This window comes from Malurus melanocephalus, unplaced genomic scaffold (assembly GCF_030028575.1).
Source record: "Malurus melanocephalus ecotype Western Australia unplaced genomic scaffold, MMel_1.1 scaffold_403, whole genome shotgun sequence".
NCBI lineage: Eukaryota > Metazoa > Chordata > Aves > Passeriformes > Maluridae > Malurus > Malurus melanocephalus.
In genome coordinates, this window is record NW_026623635.1 from 538363 (window position 1) to 553538 (window position 15176).

General features: G+C 57.3%; 1 protein-coding gene across 1 annotated transcript; it reads right to left on the reverse strand.

Annotated features, from left to right (window-relative positions):
- Positions 1 to 5431: 5431 nt before the first annotated feature.
- On the reverse strand, positions 5432 to 15136 carry SPATA20 (spermatogenesis associated 20). The gene is made up of 16 exons (XM_057379368.1): positions 15076 to 15136; positions 13696 to 13824; positions 13536 to 13600; positions 13030 to 13184; positions 12669 to 12812; positions 12244 to 12445; positions 12015 to 12145; positions 11791 to 11895; positions 11236 to 11310; positions 10812 to 11024; positions 10467 to 10659; positions 9590 to 9758; positions 8979 to 9187; positions 8606 to 8805; positions 8406 to 8486; positions 5432 to 5673 (listed from the first exon to the last, which is right to left on the reverse strand). Exons 1-16 carry the CDS (start codon positions 15105 to 15107, stop codon positions 5503 to 5505), a joined length of 2274 nt encoding a protein of 757 aa, XP_057235351.1. The 5' UTR covers positions 15108 to 15136; the 3' UTR covers positions 5432 to 5502.
- Positions 15137 to 15176: the final 40 nt, after the last annotated feature.

Genomic DNA, 15176 nt, shown 5'->3' on the forward strand with positions numbered 1-15176 from the left:
GAACGCGGTGAAAGCTTTGTGCTGAGTTGCGGTTCCGCCGTAAAGCGCCCCGGGCATTGCGTTCCCCCCTCGGCCAGCCTCGGCCAACCTCTGCCCCCCTCTGCCACCCTCTGCCACCCTCTGCCACCTTCTGCCACCCTCTGCCACCCTCTGCCACCCTCTGCCACCCTCTGCCCCCCTCTGCCACCCTCTGCCACCCTCTGCCACCTTCTGCCACCCTCTGCCACCCTCTGCCACCCTCTGCCCTCCTCTGCCCCCCTCTGCCACGTCCCCACTGCTCCCTGCCCACCCCACAGCAGCGCTGCCCCGGCCCCAAGAGAATCGTCCCGCGGGGATGTGCAGCCCGATTTCTGCATTTCTGAATACCTATTGATTCCTCCCTCATACTCTTCACCCCGTATCGATCCAATTTAGCCTCTGTGACTCAAACTAAATTAGCTGCCGTTAATCCATGGATAATTGCAGCGAGCCCGGCTCTGCCTGTCCCAGATTCATGGGTGTCAGGGACGGGGAGGAGAGTGCTGGGTCACACAGGGACACTCAGGTTTCTCCTCTGTGGCTAAAAAACCCCAAACAAGCCAGCAAGCATCAGCCCAGAAGCACCAGGGAAGTTGCCTTAGGACATCCATGCTGCTGCCAAAAACTGGCTCCTATAGCTGGGAGCTGCTAATGCAGCAGGAGATTTGGCCCCAAAACCTGAGCATTACCTCCCTGCCCCAAGCTTCAGCATTCCTGATGTGGGTTTCAGCCTCGGCTGATACCATGAAAATTTGCTACCTGTGAAGCCTTAGGATTTCAGCTTCTATATTTCCATATATCTGCAATCCTACAATTCTTCAGTGTTTAACTCCAGACTCCACAGACAGTGCTGAGCTCCTGCTCTCCCATTTTCACACAAAACAATTCCTCTGCAGCCCCAAACTCAAGGACACCTCCCYRKGCCAGRCCCCAAGAGATGGAAACAACAGAGAATTGGGGGAGCCAAGTTGTAGTTTTTGACTGCATTGGCTGCAGCTGCAATTGGAGGATTCAGCAAATCCCGATGTGCAAATGGACAAAAGTGAGAAAGGGTGAAAAASCCGTGAGCCATTGTCCATTGTGGGTGCAGCCCCTGGCTGGGCTGGGACTGCCCTGGATGGCCCTGAAGGCTCTGTCATGAACAGAACTGCTTTGGATTCTCTCAATTTCGTCCAGTCTGTTTTAGGTTAGCCCCACAAGGCATCACCTGCTCCTGCCAGRCTGCAGCACACAAGGAGTTAACTCCAAATTCCACCCGGCCATGGGTAGAGGAGCAGCCCCAGCCCTCCAGAAGCTTTGGATAAAGCCCAGATGGAAAGCAGAGCCTGCTCCCCCTTGATGAGCATTCCAGGCTCCCTGGGAGCCCTCAGCATCTCTTGCTTTTAATTCAGCAGCTCACGAAGTGCTGATGGCACTGGAGATGCCACTGTCACCTCACCTGGACTGACAGCCTGGCACAGCACCTGGGGACATCCCCACGCTGATGACAAGAATCCCTCCACTGCACTCCTGATTCCTCTGAACGCCCCCAAAATCCCCCTCCCACCCAGGCACCCACAAACCTGCACCTTCCTCCTCAGACATCCTCCTCCACCCTTCTGTGAAGCCTCCAAAATAAACATTTAATTTCGATTTAATGCAACAGTTACCGCAGTCAGTAAATACCAAAACTACATTAAAGGAGGATTAATGGCCGTGTAATGGCCAAGTGTCCATTGCATAACCCTTAATCGGTGCCGATGGCCTCCTGCTGTGCCACGGGGCCTCCGGCCATCCCTCCCTGTCCCTCGTCCCTCCTGCCTCCCCAGCTGTGGCCAAGGCTGGCAGGCCCTTGAGAAATGGATTTCTGCATTGCTGCAGCTGCCAGGCAGGAATGAGAGACCTCCAAGTGTTAAACTGGYTCTAAACATCAGCCCCTGGGTGCAGAGCTGGTTCGGGGCAGCTGAGCATCGTGTGGGGATGGTGGTCCCCAAAATGTCATGGCCAGCACAGCCTGGGAGAGCTGTGAGCTCCCCTGCACAGCTCTGGAGCACACAGGGGCTCTGGGAGAGGCCAGGCAGGGCACACGCTCCAGGGCCACGCAGGGGTGGGGAGGGTTTGGGCAGGAACAGCCAGGACATGCTTTGGTGGGAGGGAAACTAAGGCAGCAGCTGAGCTAAGCAGGACACCCCCACACCACAGCCTGGCTGTGTCCCCTCGCTCCCTGGCATCCATCTGCATGGAAAATCAGTTTAAAAAAGAAAAAAAAAAAAAAGCAGATTTTTGAGCAAGTGTCAGCCAGCCTCAGCTGCAAATTCACTTGTCAGGAATATTGGAATTACTCGGAGCTGGATGGCGAGAACATCTGTGCAAGGCAAAGGCTGGGGCAGGGAGGGGCAGCAGGAGCTGCTGAGCCCCCCAGCCCCCTCCACTGCCTGCAGATGCTCCATGGGATGCTAGAAGAGGGCTGATGCACCCTAACATCTACCCCACCCACCTCCTGGTGCAAGGGGACTGCAGCAAGCACCCCAAATTACCCAGGAGAGGAGGCTGGGACTCACGGGGCTCACCATGGCAGCTCGCTGGCTGCACATTCCCTCTGGGTGAACACTGGAGTGACTGGGCTCAGCGGCACAGGATTGGCGTGGAGGGACTCCTCACACCAGCCCCACATCCCCTGCCCCCCTGCACCTGCCTCTCCCCTAATATTTTGGGGCATTCTGGAGCCTCTCCATCACTATCAGAGCAGCCGCTGAGCAGCACTTCCCAACCTCCTCCTGCAGCAGCCCCCAGCCAGCAAAACCTGTTTATGCCCAAAATAACCCTGAGGCAGGAGCTAATCAGGCACTCAGGCATGAGCAGAGCARTGCTCAGGTGCTGACTGCTTGGCCACCCGAGCGTGGGGCAATGGGGTGCTCATGTGTGAATAAAACACGTGCCAGRGTGAAGAAACCTCATTATTTTGCCAAATGTACCTTCTCAGAGGTTGGCACGCCCAAACTGCACCCTCACGTGTGTTTTGGATGGGGGTACTGACACTGGAGCAGGGTTGGATCCCAGGATCTCCATCCCCCCTTTCCTGCAGATGTGACATCCCCCACAACAAACGGCGTTCAAAGCGTGTCTCCCATTGATGTCACATCAATGCCACAGGAGATGAAAGCTGAGACATCCAGAACCAGCGCTGGCTTTTCCAGGGAATATTAATTAGAGGGAAAGCCTCATTAGAGCAGCAAGGGTGGCTGCTCGCCCCCACCCCRCGTGTCCCAGACCCCCCAAAGGGACACGGTGGGTGTCAGGCTCCCATCTGCTGTGGTGGGCTCAGCAATGGGGTGTCCTGCACATCCCCCGGAGTGTTAAATGTTAAACGAGGTGTTCATATTACAAAGGAGTCAAGGGAGAACCTGTTTTTCTSTCCCCATCCATGGCTGCTGGGGCTCCCAGGTGAGCCCAGAGCCTCGGGCAGGAAGGAGCCCCCTGTGCCCCCTCTGGAGCAGCCTGATGGCAAACCCAATGTTCGTGGGGGGAAAAGCAGCACATCAGTTATTTGATGTGGTTTTTGAGAGTTTTTTGAGAGCTCTGCAGCTGGGAAGGAGCAGGGGGAGTGCAGGATGCTGCCTCCAGCCACCCTGAGTCACTGGTGGGAAAAGAGGATCCCACACTGCCCAGGGAAAACCCCCAACAGCCCCCACATCCTCCATATGGGAATGCAGAARGGGATCAGGGAAACAAACACTGAAGTGCCAAGGGACCCCAGAGCTCAGAGATCCCACTGCATCACCCTCCCGAGAGCCTGGGCAGCACCCACCAGCACCCACCAGCYCTGTCTCCTGGTAACTGCCCCAGAAAACAACCCTTACAGCAAAACAGCGTTTTCTGTGAAACTGGGGGTTGGTGACAGAAAAGGGACAGGACAGGATGCACCACTGGGAGGGTTTGACCACTGCAGTCACCAAAGAGGAGCAGCAYCCCTGGGTGCCCCAGCCTGGCCGGGGGGTACTGAGGGGTCCAGCAAGGGGGGCTGCAGCAGAACTTGAGCAAAATCAACCCTTGCTGAGGGCGTAACCCCAAAGGGCTGAAGCAGCTCAGTGGCTCCAGGGACAGGCACAGTGTGGGAAGGACAGGACAGGGCCATGGATAACCAGGGACACCAGGAGAACACAGGTGCCACAACAGCAGTTATTCACCACACAGAACTCCTCATTCCTTTTTGTTTGTTTTTTTTTTTATTGAGAGGTGAGCCCGATTCATCCTGACAGAGGTTCACAGCACAGCTCTGCCCAGGGGCTGCTCACAGAGACACACCAAGCAAMACAGCGTGGGAGGAGACACCCCCTGTCTGTGCCACAGGGGGCTGCTGGGCACCGAAATGGGCTCAGAATGTCACTCCCAGCCCTGTGCCACCTCAGGGACAGCTGAGACATGTGGGCTTCCCCACAGGCACTCAGCACCAGCCCCGCTCTCCRAGGATGCTCTCCCAGCAGGCACAAACCAACTCGCCCCAAGCACTCCTGAGGATGGGTGTCAAATCAATCCCTGCAGCTGAGATGCCAAGTTAAAAAAAAAATTTAAAAAGGCAAAAAAAAAACAGAGGAAAGCAGGCAGCAATCTGCCAAACCAGCAATTTTCAGCTGGATTTCCAGAAACACTTCAGCTTTTAAAACCAAGAGAGGAGAGAAAACAAAACCCCTCCTCTTTCCACAAGCATAGAAAGCATTTAGATGAAGTGCAAAATTCCAATTTGACTTCAAAGGCATTTCTCCTGGCTGGTTACCCCCAAATCCTGGCACAATCTGCTGGAAAGCCACTGGGCAGTGCCATTTTGTTGCCAGATGATGGCACCCAGCCAGCCAGGGTGTGGGGTGCTGCGCTGGGGGAGCCCAGGGTGTGAGAGGGATGCTGAAAATCTGGTGYTCATCCATTTGGAAGCAGCAAAGAGAAGGAGGGGAGGAAAGGGAGAATAAAGTTTTCATCAGTTGCAATCAGCAGGTTTTTTTCGTGCACTATATATTAACTTAATGTATGTTACAATCTCCTCTGTAATGGAAAAATACCGCAGCTGTCATAGCCAGTAACACTCTCAAGAGCACTTGACTCCCAAGCCATCCAGGTGCTTTTGACAGTGTTACCCTGGGTTGCTATAGGAACCCTAATAGTTTTCCTGTCTGACTTCTCCATTAACACTGGGATTTATATTTAATTTGTTTTCCTTTTCCTCAGCAAGAAGAGGCGAGGAGCAAGCGTGTGTGCTGGGCCAGGGGATGCTCCTCACTGGGTGTCTCCTGACCATGCCAAAAGCAGCACCCAGGACCACAGGCAGCTGTGCTGACACACTGCAGGGCAAGCAGACCCCAGCCTGCTGCAGGTGGGGAAGGGCACAGCTCCAGTGCACTGCCAGGAACCATCTGGGATGGTGCCCAGGGTGGCTCTGTTATGGGGTTCTCCCGTGTTCCCGTGCTGATCTGTCCCACTCTCGCCTTCCTGTGGGCAGTGGGACCGAGGGGCTCACGGGCTGAGCATCCCACGCAGCTCCTGCACCGAGGTGACAGGCAGGGAGCAGGTGAAGTTGCTGCAGACGTAGGCGGTGGCTTTGCCATCCTTCCTCTCCARGGATGCGAGGAAAGGCAACTGGCGGTAGAGGAACCCAGCACTGTCTCCATCCGCGACCATCAGCACCTGCCCGGAGAAGGAGCTGTGAGAGCCAGAGAGCACAGCCAGCACAGCCAGATGGTCCKTCCTGCCCCACACACATGCCAAGGGCTGGCAGTGTGCTCTCTCATAATGGGGAGGGGACAGGGAGCTGAAGGGATCAACTCCTGTGCCAGGGACGCACGGTGGTCACATCCCTATAACACCTGTGCCGCAGGGAACGCGATGGAGATGTGGCAGCTTTGCCTCCCTTGGCCAAACCAGACACTGGGATCAGCCCAGCCCAGCCAGCTCCTTGGGGACACCTGCCCCAGCCCAGGGACAGCCCCTGAAGCAGCTGCAGCATCTCCCCATCCCACCTGCAGCCCAGCTTCTCCTGCCCTCCCCACATTTCCCAAAAATCCACAGGCAGCAATGAGCAGTGGGTCAGGGGCTCTCCCGGCTGACACGGCAGCACCAGCCAGGGGTGATGACCGGGCTGCCAGGATAATTAGCTTTTCTGAAAGGGAAAATGTTTGTTAAAGCCTCAGGGCTTGCAGGCTAATCAGGAGAAAGGCCAGGAGCTGGCAGCGAGCCTCATGCCGACACAGATGCACAGGGTGAGCAAAAGGCTGGCCCTTCCCGAGGCACAGAGGGAATGTCCTGCTGCTGGAGCACACAGCTCTCCCCTGCCCGCCCCAATCCCAGCCCTGCACATGCCTGCCCAGCACGGACACATTCGCCACATGTCCCTGCTACTCCTGCCAGTGCCACCAAGGGATGCTGACACCAAATGCTGCCTCTTACAGCACTCACCTGAGATCTCCCACCCTGGCACAGCTCAGCCAGCATGCAGAATCCTCCACACCAGCAGAAAACCCAGCACTGACACCCAGGGACACCCACACAGCCTCATTCATGCCTGGCAGGGGCTGCCCACACCCCTGTGTCCCCAGGGGCCATCATATCCCCAAGTCCCTGCCCTGGATAGCAGCTGCTGCGCTCCCGTTCTGTCCCTCATCACCCCACATCTGCCTGACCCAGCTCTGGCTCAGCCCGTCTCCCTGCCTGCCTCCTGCTCCCCCCAACCTCCTCCTCCTTTGCCTTTGTCTGGAATTAATTCCAGGAGTGATTAATTACCAATTCATGTCCAATCTGAAATTCATTATTCATTTTTCTCACAAGCTCCCCAAGGTCCTCTTGCAGGGCCAGGATGAAGGCGAGCGGCAGCCGAGCGCTCTGTAGCCGAGGAGATAATGGGATCCTTCATAATTACCCTAAAGACCATTAACAGGGCAGGGATCTATACCAGGAGCTGGGATCCAGCCCCAGAGCAGGGACCCAACMCTCTCTGGAGGGACAGGACACCCATGGGAACAGCTATCAGCATCACCACCCAGAGCACTTCTGTCCCCACAGAGCTGCCTGCAGCAAAAGGTTCCTCCAGGCCCTGGGTCCATTTAAAATCACAACCTCAATGCCATTTTTTCATCAGCATCTCGTTACAGCAAGCATTTCAGTGTAAGGTTTGTAAGGAATTAATTACTGGAACGACCTAATTAATTGTGTTYCTGCACACAAGCCTGGCCCCCAGCGCCCTGCTGGCACAGAGGGAGCGGGGGGACATGGCGATGTTCCCCCAAATCCATGGCAAAGGCAATTCCCAAACCAGCCATGCCCCTGGAGCAGGTGACCCAGAATTGCTCTGCTTTGGGCAGCTTCCTGAGGAGGGGAAGGAGATCTGAAGAGCAGCTGGAGGGGTTAGAGGCAGGTGGGAACAGGAGCATGGCCATGTCTGTGTGATGCAGCACAGAAATAGGGATGCCTGTGGAGAGGCACTGGGCTGCTCCCAAAGGCAGTGCAAACCCCTGAGCAGTGGGATTGTCCCCCTTCCTCCCATCACCTCTGCAAGATGAGGACCCATTGCTACTGCCACAGAAGATGCTCAGCTCCTACTGTTCCTGCACACTCATGCTTGGGGAAGGGGAGATAGGTGCCCACAGGGCTGTGCTCCTCTGGGGGAAAGCTTTTCTCTCCTGCCACAATCCTTCTTCCAGGAAACAAACCCAAGCTGGAGCAGCTTTGGCTCCATCCAACAGGCAGAGATGGATCTAGCCCAAACACTGAGCCACTCACTCGCAGCCCAGTCCTAATTCCCTCGGCTCCACAGCTTTGCTGAAACCAAAGCCATCACCCCCAGGGCAGGGACACTGCCCACCAAACCTGACAGGCACCAGCTGCTGCACTGCCCTTCCCCACCAGCTCCAGCCCTTCTGTGGATTCCCAGAGTGACACATCTCGATGACAAGCTGAGCCAGGCACAAACCCCAGGGCACAGCAACAGCTGCCGTGTGGGGACAAAGCTCTGGGAAAAGCCTCTCCTGGCTGGTGGTACACACAGCTGGAGTGAGGTGCTGCCTCACCCCCTCCAAGGATGCAAGGATGTCTCCAGGCAGCAGGTGACCCAGACACTGACTGGATTATGACACATCCACAGCGGAATGAAAGGTTTTCCCTTGGGAAAGCACTGGGCTCAGGCTGAGAGCAGTGTAAACAGCCAGCAGTAATAACAACCCCTGCTGCAGGCACTCCTGGGCCTGGCTGCTCGTGCTTTATGCAGGGAGAGGGGTGCAGACATGGAAAGGACAGGATGCTTTCCAGAAGAGGCAGCAGAGAGGAGGAGGATGGATGCAAGAGCTGCACTGGGAGAAAGGATGRAGCAGCAGCAGTGCAGGCAGCAGAGGCCAGGGCAGGGCTGGCAGGCACAGGGGAACCTCTACCTTGTTTGGGCTGAAGACAGAGCGGACRCAGCGCAACATCTCTTTGGTGTCTTCTCCTTGGGGGTCCCCACAGATGACAATCTGTCCAGGGGGAGGGTGAGTGTCAGGACAGACAAAACAGCTGTGACTGCACCCACACCACTGCCAGCCCCGCTCTGTGCAGCAGGTCCTGCAGGGGACACCAAGCTCCTCACACCTACCTGTTTGAGGGTGTGATGGAAGAGAGCAGTGGCTCGGGCCATCTCTGGCAGCGTTATCGGGATCTTCTGCAGCCTCTTTGAGAAGGCTGCCAAGATCTTCCCAGCTTTTTCCACCCAGTCCATGTGACCGGAGTAACAAGCTGCTCGGAGCAGGTTTGTGACAGTGACAGAGTTGGGGGTGGGCTCTGCTCCATCCTGGTCTGCAAGGGACAGCAGCTGMCATCAGCCCAGTGCCACAGACCCCACACACCACAACCCCAAGAGCTGCCATCAGCCCAGTGTCCACCACCCCACACCCCACAACCCCAACAGTCACCATCAGCCCAGTGTCCCAGACCCCACACACAACCCATGGAAAGCGGGGCCAGCTCACCATCCTTCAGGCGCAGGAGCACGGAGGGATCRCCACCCTCAGTGGAGAAATAAGCAAAGCCTTTGGGGTCCCAGAAGAGCTTGTCTTGCATGTGCTGGAGGTGCAGGGCCCACTCCAGCCAGCCCTGCTCCAGCGAGGCTTCATAGAGGTCAAAGAGTGCCTGGATGACAAAGACATAGTCCTCCAGGAASCCCTGGATGGGCACAGTGCTGTGGTGACAGACAGGGAAGGACAATCAGAATCTCTACACTGAGAAGGATGGTTCTCCCAACCCAGSAAAGCCCTGCCCATTGTCTCTGCTACCCAAGGAGATGCCACCAAGCAAAGYGGTGGCTGTGCCATCACGCAACTCAGCCCTTGGGTTCTTTACAGGAGGGGAGGCAGGGGAAGACACCTGCCAGCATGAAAGATCAGAAACAGGAAAGGTTTTGACCCCAATTTCTCCTCACTGGCTAGGGGACACTGATCCTTCCTAAACTGCACCAGAGCTCTGTACAAAACAAGCAGCCTCCCTCCCTCCCTGCTGCCTGGAAGATTGGAGAACAGGACTGCAAAGGATCTGGGCAGCACCTGCAGGTGGCCAGTCAAGTCTGTGGCCTCCTGATCCTCACCTCTGCTCCACTGAGTTGTCCTTGCCCCTGTAGCAGCTCCGCAGCAGCCTCCCGCTGTCGGGATCGAAAAGATGTGTCCTCAGGAAGGCAGCTGCCTGTGCAGCCCTGCTCACRTACCCCTGCTCGGCCAGGGCAGCCCCAGCCTGGGCAAAGCCTGAGATCATCAGCCCTGTGGAGCCAGAGACACGGGGACAGGTCAGGGGAGCACACAGAACCGGCAAGGAAGTTACTGTCAGTCCTTTGAAGGAGGCTCAAYGTGAAGCTCATCCTCCCTGATGCCAGCAGGTCAGGGCTCAGCTCTTCTGCTCACTGCAAATCACTAACGAGTCACTTGCTGTCACCAAAGAAACAGGCAGAGTGCTGCAAGGCCAGCAAGAGCTGAGCCATCACTCACAGGCAGATATGGGGCTCAAGAGTATTCCAATTTGCAGGGATTTGCTCCAATTTTCAGTCTATGCCAGCTCCAGACCCAAATACCCAGGGATTTGCTGCTGGGAACAGTGCCCTGGGTCCTGCAGTTATTCCCTGCTGCAGGACCCCCATACAGATGGACACAGAGCTGTGATCCCCCCACCCGTGCTACAGTAGGGGTGGGCTCTGTGCCCGCCAGGGTCCTGAGTCCTCATCTCAGTTCCCTTCCCCACAGCCCAGCCAGAGGAGCTGGACTTAGCCAGGGGAAGAGTTTTGCTGCTCTCTGCTGGCAGCTGGAGAGGGAAATAGAGCCACAACAGTATCCTGATGCTCCCAAGGTTTGCAGGTGTGATCCCTGATCCCACTGCCTCTGTGGGAGCCCTGCAGTGCCAGCAGGACCCGTTGCTACCAGGCCCTGGTGGGGTCCAGCCAAGGCACGTTCCCCCAGGGCTGAGCTGCCTCTCACCATTCCACGCTGCCAGCATCTTGGTGTCCAGGTGTGGCCGTGGCCGCTGTGCCCGGGCTGTGGACAGCCTGTGCTGGCATTCCTGCAGCAGGGCACCCAGCCGGCCCGGCTCCAGCCCGAACCGTGCTGCTGTCAGCTCYGGGGAGCAGCGGGCAATCAGCACGTTCTTGCCCTTCAGCTCCTGATGGGGGTCCTGAAGGGAGAGGGAGACACGTTCAGTGAGAGCCACGGGCTGGGGAGGTGTCAGACTCCGAGTGTTTTGGGGCTGCTCTGCCATCCCTCCACATGGAATGCGGATCCCACACCAATGCTCCTGGCTCCAGGCAACTCTTTGCTCTCCCTCACCTTCATGGGGTCCACGTTGCCGGCCTCCTGCACCCCATAGTGATGTATGAAGACATCTCCCAAGGTTGTTCCCTCTGTGGCCCCCTCCACAGGGTCAGGGAGGAGAGCCCGGAGCTCCTCGGCTGTCCACACACAGAAAGCTCCTTCTCGCTTCTCTCCAGATGTGCTGGTTGGGTAGGAATCTGCATCTTCTGCACTGTAGAAACCTCCTGCCTGGGCAAAGAGCAACAGAGAGACACCCCCAGCTCCAGGACAGCAGTTTCAGCCATGTCCCCATCAGTGCTAGGCTGGCAGTCTGGCTAATGAACCTCAGCAGGGCTCCACACTGCGCTCAGCTGGGAGGGAAGGGAGGGAAAAACAGCTCCTAGCCACATCCCAGGGCAGGGCAAGTGGCTACCCTTGGCTCAGCTCAGAAACAACCTACCTGGTCACTCAGGTCCCGTGAAACATAGAGCAGAATGTCTCGGACAACATCAGCAAAGAATTTATCACCAGAGATCTGCGGGAGGCACAGGGCGGACATCAACATTACAAGGGGCAGGGGTGAGGCAGGAAATACARCAAGATATGGTCAGAGATTTCAATTTAAAGAGCTGTCAAAGGAGCATTTCAAAGTCCAGAGATTTTAAATGTTGGATGAATTCAGGGTAATATCTCCAACAGAAATCTACTCTCAATGAGTGCTGCTTATCTACAAAGCGCAGTGGAGAGCAATGCTGGAGTCACAYGGAGGTCAGAGGCAGCAGAATTTGTTTGCTGACTTGCAAAGACCAGCCCAGAGGCTGSTCCCTCCCCCATYACGCTCAAAACCCTGGGGCTACACMGTCACGGGTTTRTGMAGCACTTCTGGATGAACACCAGGAGAGGAAGGGGAGCACYGGATTGCTCCATGCCCAGGGGATGGGCACTATCTTGGGGAACAGGCTTTGAAGCTGGTCCCCAAACCAGCCTGCAGAGTGGGAGCCCCACAGAGCTGTACCTGGAAGGCTCTGCAGTACATGGCTGCCAGCTGCCCCTGGTCGTAGAGCATCTTCTCAAAGTGAGGGACGTGCCAGTGCTGGTCAGTGGAGTAGCGGTGAAATCCCTGCAGAGACCATGAGGACACGTCTCCATCCCACATCTCCACCCCACACCTCCACCCCACACCTCCACCCCACACCTCCTGGGCATGCCAGGGGTTTACCCCCAAGGATTTGCTCCTACCTGACCGATGTGGTCATGGATGCCCCCATGGGCCATCATCTTGAGGGTGTGCAGAGCCATCTGCAGTGCCCGGGCACCTTCTGGAGTTGTTCGGTGCAGGGCCCAGTATGTGAACAGGAAATTCAAATTCACTGGAACACAGAGAGAAAGCAGGAGGCTGTGGGGTGGGCTCTGCCCCCACAGCGCTGCCTGCCCCATGGCAGCTGTCAGCAGCAGAGACCAGACTGACCTGGGGTGGGGAACTTGGGGGATTTGGAAAAGCCACCGTACTCCTCATCATAGGATCTGGAGAGCTGCTGGAAGCACGTGTCCATCACCTCTTTGGCAGGTGGGGGTGACTCCTGGCCCTGCACACGGATCTCACATGTGTGTCTCAACGCTTCCAGAATCCTCTGGCTGCTCTCCAACAGGGCATCCTTGTTCTCCTTCCACTAAGATGCAAAATGAAAAGCAGAAAAACAGGGAAGAACTTTCTTCTTCTTGCACCAGTCCAAACTACACCTCCAGTCCTCCATCACCCTCCCCAGATCAGCTGAAATCCAGCCAAAGCTCTGGCTTGTTCTCTGGGCTACTCCTCCTCATTCTTCAAGCCCAGACCAGTTTCCCTGTGCCCCCTTGGTTCAGCCCCCCCACTACACCAGCCCTGCCCCACACCTGCTCTGCGATCCGGAGCAGCACAGTCCGAAAGCCAGCACGGTGGATTCCATCCTCAGGAGGAAAATACGTCCCCCCAGCAAAGGGCTTGAGGTCTGGAGTCAGCCACACACTCATGGGCCAGCCACCTCCCCCACTGGTGGCCTGAAAGACAAATCAGGGGTGCACCAAGGTCACGCAAGAGGCACCTGCCTGTGCCATTCCAGCACATCCAAGAGCCTCACTCGAGGACAGATATGCTTCTCTCCACCCTTGTGACCCACCCCATGGTGGGTTCCTCTCGTGAGAAAAACATAAAAACAAACCACACCCTGAGAGGGCCACTCAAAGCCTCCTGTGTCCTGCCTGTGCCCTCCCTCACCTGCACGAAGGTCATGTACACTTTGTCCACATCTGGCCGCTCCTCACGGTCCACTTTGATGCACACAAAGTGCTTGTTCATGATCTCGCCGATCTCCTTGCTCTTGAASGACTCCTCCTCCATGACATGGCACCAGTGGCAGGTGGAGTAGCCAACTGCAAACAAGCTCAGRTGAGTGAGAAATGATGTTTGCAGGGAGCAGGACAACATGTGATGGGGAGAATACTCAGAGGTGGGGAGTCCTGCTATGGCCAACAGCTGCTGCCTCCCTGGAGAAGAGATGCAGGAGAAAAATCTCCTGGGTTCTCCAGCTCTTGCTCCTAAAATCTRGCCAAGGACTCTGGTCCTGGACACAGCCCATTTTCAGAGAGAGCTATTCCAGCACACGGCCCTCTCCTCCTTGGTGACCATCCATGGTTACTCACACACCAAGGATGCAGCCCAACTTATCTGATCATCCACTGAACAACACATGGGGACATGAAATACGTCTTGTTTCCAATTACCTGACAGGAATATCAGCTTGTTTTCTCTCTTTGCTTTATCAAAGGCTTCCTGACCCCAAGGGTACCTGTGGTGGGGAAGACAAGAGTCCCTCAGCCCCATGGGCACAGGGAGAGGAGGAGGAGGAGGAGGAGGAAGGGGAAAGGCTCTTGTTGCTCTTACCAATCCACAGGGTTGTGGGCATGCTGCAGGAGGTACGGGGACTTCTCATTAATCAGGCGGTTGGTGTGACAAGGGGAGCCGGGTGTCCCCGCCGTGGCCATGGCTGCGATCCCCGTYAGAAACGTGCACCTGTGACACCAAACAGGCTCAGGGGTTCCCTGCCCACCACAGCAAAGCTCAGCCTCCAGACRCCCCAGAGCAGGAGGATCACAACCCCAGGTCCTGCCGTGCCCCCCACCATCCATTCCTCATGCCAAGTGAACCACTCTCAGCCTGGGGTGGCTCTGCTGGGGCTCCATCCACCCCAATCCCCCCCAGGACCTTATAAGCCCTTCCCACTCTCTGGAATCTCAGAGGAGGTTGTTCTCCTCCAGTTAGGCATCACCATGGAGAGGTGAAGGCCATTCCCCGGGACTGCCCCCAACTCCAACACACTTTGGGGGCACACCCGACAGCTGCGGGTGCAGCAGCAGCACCAGTGGGACTTGACCTGCGTGTCCTCAGGGAGAATATTCCCTCAGAGAGGAAAATCCCCTCCGTGGGGTGGGTGTGGGCAGGAGGGGCACAGGTTGTTCATGATGAGGGGAGTGAGGGGCAGGAGGGGATCAGGGAGACTCCTGAGCTGCTGGGCAGGCACAGGGCTGGGTTGTGGGGATGCAGGGCTGGCATGTAGGGATGGGGGTCTGGGATGGAGAGATGCAGGGATGGAGGGATGTAGAGCTGGGGATTTGGGCAGCAGGGATGCAGGGCTGACATGCAGGGATGGGGGTCTGGGACGGAGGGATGCAGGGCTGGCATGCAGGGGTGCGGGGCTGGGATGGAGGGATGCAGGGCTGGCATGCAGGGATGGGGCTTTGGATAGCAGGGATGCAGGGCTGGCGTGCAGGGGTGTGGGTCTGGGATGGAGGGATGCAGGGCTGGCATGCAGGGATGGGGCTTTGGATAGCAGGGATGCAGGGCTGGCGTGCAGGGGTGTGGGGCTGGGATGGAGGAGGTGGGAAATGCGTGCAGAACGGGCGTACAGAGTATGTAAAGTGGTGTAGGTGGTGCAGGGGCACGAGGAGGACTTAGGGAGGATACAGGCGGTGGAGAAGGATGTGGGAGGATGTCGGGGAACGCAGGACAGATCTACGGGTGCGGAAAGGCTTTAGGTGGGATTCAGGAAGGTGCAGGGAGGATTTAGAGGAGATGCAGGAAGGGTATAAGGCGTTGCARGAGAATTTAGGGGATGCAGGCGGTGCAGCGATGGCGTGGGGGATACGGGAGGGGWGCGGGGCGGACTCGGAGGGTGGCGGGGAAGCGGTGATGGCGCAGCGGGGCTGGCGGGGCGCGCAGGCACCGCACCCGGGGCCGGACCCGCCCCCCCGGCCCCTCCGGTACCTGCGGGCGCAGCGCAACGGCGCCGCCAACATGGCGGCAACTTCCCGGGCCCGCCCCGTTACCGGCCCGCCCCCAGCCCCGCCCCATTACCGGGCAGGCAC